This window comes from Cibotium barometz, chromosome 56 (genome assembly GCF_041138505.1).
Source record: "Cibotium barometz isolate CiBa-2024 chromosome 56, ASM4113850v1, whole genome shotgun sequence".
Taxonomy (NCBI): Eukaryota; Viridiplantae; Streptophyta; class Polypodiopsida; order Cyatheales; family Cibotiaceae; genus Cibotium; species Cibotium barometz.
This window is the reverse complement of record NC_141101.1, coordinates 8,049,021-8,059,056: the sequence shown is the minus strand read 5'-3', so window position 1 is coordinate 8,059,056 and position 10,036 is coordinate 8,049,021. Positions and strand designations below refer to the sequence as shown.

At 43.2% G+C, this 10,036-nt stretch overlaps 1 protein-coding gene across 1 annotated transcript; it reads right to left on the bottom strand.

Moving 5' to 3' along the window:
• Positions 1-5,754: 5,754 nt before the first annotated feature.
• On the bottom strand, positions 5,755-8,528 carry LOC147606851 (long-chain-alcohol oxidase FAO4A-like). The gene is made up of 2 exons (XM_086791224.1): positions 8,122-8,528; positions 5,755-7,978 (listed from the first exon to the last, which is right to left on the bottom strand). The coding sequence occupies exons 1-2, from the start codon at positions 8,377-8,379 to the stop codon at positions 5,906-5,908; spliced, it is 2,331 nt and encodes a 776-aa protein (XP_086647350.1). The 5' UTR covers positions 8,380-8,528; the 3' UTR covers positions 5,755-5,905.
• Between the last annotated feature and the right edge of the window lie 1,508 nt (positions 8,529-10,036).

Below are 10,036 nucleotides of genomic sequence, written 5' to 3'. Positions count from 1 at the left end.
CTTCTTCTCTTAGCCTCTTTTTTCTTCCATCTTAATAGTCTGGTAAACTTAGTTAAGCTATGTTTGCTAATCATGATTTCTTTGTGATTTTATTTTGTTTGTTATGTTCGTTAACCTTCCTGAACCATGATGTCATTTGTGAAAACTTACAAGGTTATTTGTTAACTCGACCAAGGAAAATGGAGTGCAAGGTTCACAACGTTTATTTAAAGTTTTACTTTCATAGATTGTTGAGCCCAACAAATGGTAATAATGTTATGTTTTCCCTTTGTAGATGAGCTCTAAGAGAAAACACATCTGTAGCATTGAAAGTGTGGAGATTTTCAATAGGAAGGATGCTGATGGCAACTGGATCCTTGAGCGGTTTAGGAAGTCAGACTAGATCCCGATGAGACCTAGAGACCTAGCACTCGAGGAGCATTCAAGGTAAAACAAAAAGACATTGGTGATCCTAAGAAGCATTGGAAAGGTAGGATTGTGGAGTTCTCCAGAGGTGGCCACATGGTGCAATCGAGGTCCTTGTGTAGGATGTTTATATGCATACGGACATAATGATACATCACCATGAGTCAATTAAGAAAGCCATTGGCCATATTGGCCTTTGGCCTTTCTTAGACAAGAGATCCAATTATTGATGTATAGTGATGCACCGAGGGATTTCTATTTTAAGTTAGATGGTAGGAAAATCAAAAGCAGAAGTGAAACTTCCAAAATCTTCTCTGTGTGTATCGAACCACATATCCTAGAGGTTGTGGAATCACCTTGAGATTGTAACCTTTCCATGTATAATAAAATTTCAAGAGTTATCTTTGGTCTATATGTTGTTGTATAAATGTTACTTGTTTCTTTTTTTTGCATTTTTTCTTTCTATTTGCACTTGATCTCTATTGCCTCTAAAATCTCCTCCTAGGTAAAGTGTTAAGAAAAAAAATCTTACAATGCTCATAATGTTTTTTAAATATTTTTTGCATAAGGTTATTTGATTAAAGTCATTAGATTTTTTCAAGAAATTAAAAGATTTAGATTGGTTTTATTTCCATGTGAATGCATTCAGAAGGTGGTGCTCTTTGTCTTCAAGGAGCATCTAGCTAGAATCAAGTTATCGATGGACACCTCGTAGAGAACATACGTGTTACCTTGGGATGATGATGATGCTAGCCTACTTTATATAGGAAGTCAAACAATTTCTCTTGAAAAGAGTCTCTACAACTTCATCCAAAAGTTGCTCCTGAATATCGACCGTATCCATCTACAAGCAAGTATTGATGTCATGATTACACAAATGTGTAAAAAATAGTCAACAAAACAAGACAACTACCATATAAGGACCCAAGGTTTGAAGGATTTAATACAATGCGATATGAGGCCAAACTTGTAGTCGCATTGTGTTGATTTTCTAACAAAAGGACCAATAGTGTATAAATAATCAAAATTTAAGAGAAACTAACCTTCAAGAATACTAATAGGACCACACGGCTTGAGGGATTTAATACAACGCGATGTAGGGTCAAAGTTAAAGAGCAATCCCACATATCATGTTGTGTTGATTTCCTATCAAAAGGTTCAATGATGTACAAATAATCAACAATTACGAGAAACTAGCCTTGAAGAATACAAATACCACAAGACGATGTAAAGAATTCAATACAACGCGATGTGAGGCTAGATTGAGAAAGGAATGGCACCTATTGTTGCGTTGTGTTGATTTGGACCTGAAATTGTTAGTTGTCCTCAAAAAACCAATAACACACAAGATTTGGGTTTGTATGAACACAAGCCTTTTAAGAGTTGTTCAACATGATTTCTGTCCACGGTTCACAAGCACTAATATAAGTATGTATGCCAGTGAGACGAGAGTAACATTGATGTCCTCCATTATCTATGCTTACGCCAACTTGGGGGTGAAGAGCTGCTGCTCTAAGAGAAAGGAAAATGAGGGATATGGATGAAAGGAAATGCTTGCAAGAACCCCTCAAGCACAAACCGACTGCATGCTAGAATAGCACAGGGCCACTACTGCATCTACCTCATGCATAAACAACTACTTGCATACCCTGATAAACAACTACTTACATCTGAACTTAGTAGACTTAAAGAAGTATTACTAAAATATTAAGTCATGAATGATTAAAATGAAGAATCTATTGAACTAAGATATCCATCTCACGGAATCAGATTAAAAAACAAAATTGAGATGGTCAAGGTGGATATTCCCATTTGGACTGAAAAGAGAAATTAAGGTGGATGTTCCCATTTGGACTGAAAAGAGAAATTAAGGAAGAAATAAATGGTTGCTAAGTTAAATAACTCAAAATTGACTCAATTCACCACAACGCGAAGAAGAGCATGAGACCACATCTGATGCTTCTCGTCGTGTTGTGGTGACTACAGTTTCCACTTGATCAACATACTGCAGCGCTCTAATTTCAGGAGAGATACCATCCAGCAAGCGGCGGGAGTCAATCCTGGCCACCGACTAGCACATAGCAAACATCGATGGGACGTCGCATGGCCTTAGATGCCTTTCCTTTGGCTGCCTTGCCACCAGCACCCTTCACAGTCTTGTGCTCCGCCCCGGCCTTCTTTTGTAGCCACAACCTTGGATTCTCTTTTGTGTCTGCAATCATCGCCCACTCACATGGCCTTGTGCAGCCTCTTGTATGCCTTGATCCACCTCGTTCACGTGGAGCCGTCCGGCCGCCCAAGGGCAGTGCACCAGAAGCTCTTCCAGGGCGCTCTTCAGCACTGCGGCCACGTTCTCCATGCCCACCAGCCAACGGGCCATCCATTTTTCAATGCTAGATTGCCCTCCGTCACCACCGTACGTCCGCGCTTCTACACCTTCGAAGTAGCCGACGGGTGGTCAAACTCTGTTGATGAATCCGCAAGCGCGGGAAGCATAGCATAGCTTCCATAGCACATGTGATCGGGGGTGGCGAGGATAGTGTGGATAATAATTGAAGCAATGTAAAGGCGTCATGGGCTCAATTAGGTTAATAGATCATTGAAGCCAGGCGTCTCTCTCGTCTCTATTCATCAAGATCAGCAATGTCCTGATATAATCAAGCCCTCTGCATCAATCTTCTTAATGCAGTATCACGGGGGGCATAGAACAACGCAACTTCTGTGTACCAGTCGTAGATCTGGTCCAAGTTCTCGACAGCTCTAATGCTTTCTCACTACCGTTCCGGCCGCGGCTGCCACCACTGCCGCCAAGAGTTGCCGTGCGTTCACCATAACCGGGGGATCACAAGTGAACTTGTCTTGCATAAGCTCTGTGCTTCTCTTCGCGTTGTGGTGACTCAATTCACCACAATATGAAGAGGAGCATCAGACCACATCCGATGCTCCTCTTCACATTGTAGTGAGCTATGGCCGTATCTCTTCTTACATTTAGGCTTAGGTTTTCTATTGTGGCTCATCTGGTTGCTTGCTGATTTATTTGTATCTCTAATCTTATTATAATATAATATATCACATCATTGCCAGAAGGTGGCCATCACGGTCACATTTGATTGCTCTTCTTGTGGACGTTGTGTATGAATCAAGTAACCATTTCCCAGCAGTGAAACCTGCATCCGGTGGCTCAACGGTCATCGTAAGGACGACACGCCCCTGCTAAGGGTTGTAACAATGATTAATTGGTGCAAGAAAATCAAAATTAATTTGAAGAAACAATATGTCAAAATTGATTTACAGGGACATATTGAAAAGTTTCTCTATATTTCTAACAAACGGAATGTTTTCAAGTGGTAAGGTGGCAACATGAATCGGAGGTCCCTGTAGATTTGTACAAGCTATGGATTGTAATGTATTGAGCCAGCACAGCACACGGAGCATGCCTTATACGTGATCGCCCCCCCCTATTGAGTTGTGATGAATCGAGACATCTTTTATATAGCATACTCAATGCAATGTGAGAAGTGTGGGGTCACATCAAAGGTACCTCCTCCTCGTGTTGTAATGAATCCAAATTCCCTTCATACTGAATCAAAATCAATGCACCGCCATAAGGATACCCCAAAAAATTATGTGCCAACCTCCTTGTGTTGTAGTGATTTCACTCTTAAAATAATCTTATATTATGTAACTTGCGCGACAAATTAGTACAAATCCGAGGGGGAGGGGGGGCTCATGTGCTCAATGCATTACAACACAAAAAAGAGGTGGGGTCATATCAGAGGGACCCCCTCCTCGCATTGTAATGCATTGAGTACATGAGCCCCGATTTATACTAATTTGTTGCAAGTTACATAGTATAAGATTAAAGATTATTTTAAGTGTGAAATCACTACAACGCGAGGAGGGTAACCCTAACAACTGTGTGCCGACCTCCTTGCATTGGAATGGAACTTTGCATGTGCCTGAGCACCCTATGTAGTTCGTGAAGGACACACCTATGTAGTTCGTGAAGGACACACCTATGTAGTTCTTAAAGGACACACCTATGTTGCTCGTACCTACTATGATTCCTCATTGCTCGCATGGTGGGCAGGCAATACTCAAGACCACATGTCTACATGAGGTTTGTATTCAGCCTCGGTAGTGCAGATATCATGTGGTCAAAGAAGCAACATATCATTGCTTTATATCTTCTCCTTAGAAGAGTTATTATTTGAGCTTGGATATTGTAACTTGTTTTATCATTTCATTCATTAAGTAGATTTTAAATGATGAAACCTAATATTCATGGTTACAAGTCACATCGACTTTCTTTTAATTTTGAAATAAGGACCATTGGTTTCCATTTAATAGAAGGAAGACAAAGTCTGGGTACCTATATTTTCATGATATTAAACCAAACTGCACAAATGTTTTTGATAAGTTGGGTGTGTACAAAAAAATCAAGTACTTGGGTAGTGGATTTTATTTTTAATACTATAAATTTGAGAATTTTTAGTAATAATTGAAAATTTATTAATTTTTTATTTTAAAAACATAAATTTATTGTTGGGAAAAAATTTATTGATTGTTTTTTTCAAAAAACATAAATAAATTCACAATTTTATCATTGGGAAAAAATGTATTATTACTAGTTATAAATTAATCCTTATTTTTTTTAGTATTTTCAAAGTGAAAAAGAACTATACAATGATTTTTACTTTGACAATTGAAATTCCTTCAAATTTCAAGCTTTTAGAAAATTTATAGACATTTTTAAAGCTACTACCCATGACTAGTTGTTTTTGGTAACTAGGTGTTATTGGCATCATCATGTAAGAATACAATTCAAGATATAATTGATGAAGGGCAAGCCTAACTAATCACCAACACATTTATTTCATTGTTATATAACTTTTCATAACTTTTGGCTTGAAATTTTTAACTTAAATTTGCATAATAATCATTGTCACATGTATTGCTTGCTACATTGCTTTGCTCCGAGGTTTGGGGTATTATCCTAGGGTTTTGTGGCCATGCTCTCGGGTTTGGGGGATTATCCAATAGTTTCATGACTAAAAACGCGGCGGCCACTTCATGTATAACTACGTTCCTACAATGAGATGACAACCACTTCTCTAACTCCCTTCTCATAAATTACATTGTTAAGCTTTGTGGGTAGAACCCTTATTCTCTAGAAGCTTAAGTGAGATGAGAATTTAAAAAAAAACTCAACTAAACTAAAGTCGTATTAATAAAGAAACACTACAAACAAGCAACTTTTACTTTTAAAATGTAAATTATTGACGGACTTGCATTCATAAAATTTTTACTGGCGGAAAGAGTTGGAGCGTGGAGCTTTCGTAATGAAGGGGAAAGAGTTGGAGCGTGAAGCTTTCGTAATGAAATATTATTGGGGAAAGAGTTGGAGCGTGAAGCTTTTATAATGACAGATGTGGAAATGTGGATGGAGACCGGAGTGCAAGGAGACGTTGACGTGTACTAAATACTAATGCTGTTGATGTCAGTGGCGTCGTTGAAGAGTGGAAAGGTGGCGGAGAATCGAGTCGGCAGTGCAGTAAGCTATCGACTGCACAGTAATCATCGGATTAACGCCCGTGGCTGTTGGAAATACGCTGGAATCCGCCACGAACAAGCCCCCCATTTCCCATGTCTCCCCACTTGGCCGCACGGCAGCAGTGGCTGGGCTTGCGCCCATCCGGCAGCTCCCCATCTGGTGCGCCGACACCGTCACTGTGCTGAGCTTCTGAAAGGACCTGGACCGCACTCTTGCCAGAAATTTCTCAAACGAAGCCGCGGATGCGCCAGCAGGCTCGAAGACGTCCCCGTCGCTGTTGAAACTGCCCACCTCGCTCGCCCCTGCGGCGGCCAGAATGCGCAGCCCGCGCTCTGCCCCTTCCCTTAAGCTCTCCTTGTCCAAGTCGGATAGCTCGTAACGCACGCACAACCGCCCATCTGCGTCTGCGCTAACACGGCCGCCACCTCGATCCCGAGTGAGCACTATGAAGAAGGCTGTACGCGCGAATTTGAGCATGCGTGTCTTGAAATCCAGGCCTGATTTCCATGGAAGAGCTAGGCCTATGACGCCCGGTTGCGACGCCGGGCACTGTATCAGCGCCCCGTAGCCTGTTGTGTGCCAGTTGGCTGCCACCTTGGAGTAGGCTGTCATGATTCCGCCTCGGTAGCACTCCCCTGTAGGGCCTGCTCCATCCTGAAAGTGGCCCCACACCATTTGCACTGGATGAATGTGGAGGTTTTGCCCTATCGCCCGGTTGCGCAGTCCGCTCCCCCTCAAGAGTGGCGGAGTCCTTAGTGCCCCGCACGCAGCCACCACCACATCAGCCTCCACATAAACTGTTGCACGGCGTTCGCTTACCACCTCTGCCACTACGCCGGCCACCTTTCGCCGGCTTTCCTTGGCGGAAGGCCAACTCAGCACCTCTTCGGCTCCGCATGCGGCCACAACCACCGCCCCCGCTGCGGCAGCATCCTCCAGCCACGTGAGCATAGCACCCCGCTTCTTCTCCTGCTTGCAACCCAGCCCACAAAAGCCACATTGGTGATCGGGTGGTGAGTTACGCGGGATATTGTCGACGTGGTAGCCCATTGCAATGCAGCCAGCTCGAAGGACCCCGTTTGGGAAGTTCTCGTGTACGACCTCGGACTGCACGCCTAGGCGGGAGCAGACGGCGTCCATGGCGTGGTCGTAAGCGGAGCTGGAAAAGAGATCCAAATGGTGTGCGTCGGTCCACTCGCGGCGGACGTGGTGAGGGGTGCGAAAGGAGGCCGACCAGTTGATGGTAGAACCGCCGCCAACGGTGGCGCCAGCTAAGAGGATCATTCGCGAATCATCGGTGACGAGGCAACCGCTTTCCTCGTACATGGCGTACATGGAAGGTCCCTCCAGCTGAGACAGCGCCGTCGCCGGGAAATAGCCACCTTTCTCCAGTATCAAGACGCGGTGGCCGGCCTGAGCCAACCTGGCAGCTACAACGGCGCCACCTGGGCCGGACCCCAGGATCACTGCGTCACACTTGACGCCCACTTCTACACCAGTGGTGGACCTCTTTCTCCGCCGCCTCCGTAGGGCCTTGAGGTGCGCGAAGTCAGCCAGCTGCGCTACGCCCATTTTGGCCAGCTCAGCTCCGAGTCGTTCACCCGCGGCTTTGGCGTCAATGACTCTCTCAGCGAGAACAGGCTTGGGCCTCATATAATCTCTCGCCTGCTCGTTTTCTTCTTCATCATCTTCTTCTCCGACTCGATAGTTTATGGCATGAAAGATAGGGCTGCGTCCAAGAGCGTCCACTTTGGTGAGCATGATCCAGCAGACGAAGCTCTTGAAGAGTCTGAAGAGCTCCTGCTTGGAGAAGATGCAGCTACGGCTGAGGCCAATGAGCAGTTTGTGTCTCTTCCGTTGCGAGAGACCAGCAAAATTTGAAATGAAGGGGAAGGAGGAGGTGACGGCATGCTTCCCTCCGAGAACAAGAGTCCCAAACCGAGATGCGAGAATCCAAAGAGCAAGGTGGGCGAGGCGAGAGTGGCTGCGTTTAAGGAGCTTGGTCATGTAGCCGGCGGCCTGCAAATATACAAAACAAATAAAATAAGATCAAATCAAAGCATTAAGCGAGACAGCCTGCAAATATCCAAAAATATAATAATTAACGATGAAGCTAGGCAGCCTGCAAATGGCATTAATCTAGGCCGACTGCAAAGCTCTACCTCTGCTGGGACGTTGGCATCGCTAGCAGATAGACGGAAGTAAGCCTCAACCGCCTTAATGTGATCCATGCAGTTAATATCATTATCATTCGTTGCTACTGAAGGGAAGATGGTATCACAGACGGCTACAAAGGCTTCCATCTGGGCCTTGGAAAAGCCATGAGGGAGAGTGGGCTGCCCCCCACACAGGAGAGGGTGGATCATCCTCAATTGTGCAGATGGTGTCTCGAGGTTAGCAGCCTCCTCAGTGTGCTTCATTGCTTGGCCTTTGCTGTTGTTGAAGCCAATACACAGAAAACTACCTTCTACTCAAGATTCCTACTCATAATGAAGGGAGTGAAGTCCCAAGCGTCTACCAATCGTACATTACCTACCTTTGGGATCTGGCTGTTGAGCTGATCGTGAGCATTCACAGTGTTTCTCAGTGGCATGATTTGATGTGAGTTCAGAAAATACTGCAGGAGGACTATAGTCCTGCCGTGGTCAAATTTTATAATTTTCGGTTGGGAAAAATAGAGAAATGTTAATTTTGACATTTATCATAGTAAACCAAAAATAGAGAAACTACCCAGATTATAACTAAAAAAAGGTATGAATTTTGTTCTTTGAAAAGGAAGGCAATGCCAACACCCGGCCACCCTCGATTTCACACATGGGGCGGCCGAACATCTTACCAACCGGCCAAGGTGTGTCCCAAACACAGAATTAGAGGGGGCCTGACTCCTGAGCCCCCACGATCTCGGCCAGTCAACTCATGCCCATGTTGACTTGCCGAGATCATGGTAATTACCATGTTGACCCAATAATCCCCACTCATCTCTATCTCTAGTCTTGCCTTGCCACAACATTCACCCATGTGTCACTATGTGGCCATCTCATTTTGCCACGTGGCAGGAGTGTACAAGCGGGACAAACTGCATCGACGATAGTAGGTCCTTATTAGTCTTCTTAATATGGTGTGAAAGGAAGGCTAGTGTAGTATGTGCCTATGACATCATAGAAGTTGGGCACGGGACATATATGCTTCATTCATGATCTTGAAGAGCGTTAATGAAGCAAAGGCTTTGGCTTTCCACCATGAGAAGACACGTTTAGACTTCTCTCTCTCTCTCTCTCTCTCTCTCTCTCTCTCTCTCTCTCTCTCTCTCTCTCTCTCTCAACCCCAATATTTACATGCATCTCACATGTTTAAAACTATCATAATGTACAAAATCTTAAATGGATAAGAGTAGCTTAGTGAAAAAAAAACAACACAAAATTTTATGAGTCACAAAAACAGTTTTTAGAAGAAACAACTTCAAAACTACAAGCATGGAAGAAGGTAAAAATTATGAAATACCTTTGAAAAAATCTTGTATAATAGGTTTGGAGGATGGGACAAAGCTCAACACAGATCACTATCTTGTCCCCTCAATGGGAACACTCAAACAACTTGTTGAAGTAGCTCATAAAGGGCCTCCATGATTGAAACTTTGTATAAAACATGCATTCATTTCATATAAAAAAACACTTTGTAAGAAAAAGTAAGTTTCATTCAACATAAAAGCTATTTTTTACAGTTTCCACCTTAATCACTCTTTTTTCTTGAAAATTTCTCTAATGCTCTCGACTCGCCACTTCTGAAAATATCGAAGTTTAACGGCTAGCATTGTCAAGCTTGAAAGAAGTAAGACATAAATTAACGTAGGTAGAAAAACAAAAAGTTGAATTTTATTGCTCTAGAATGATAGTTTCACATATGTACATCTGAAGTTAATATAAAAGATAGCATGGACACTTCTTACAGTAAAGGAGTAACAACTAGCTCACAATGCCATAAAGCCATAAAATTAGCATGACTTGTTATGTCATAAAACTATAAAATTTACATTGCAAATGGATAAGAGCCACTTAGTGAGAAAAACAACACAAATTT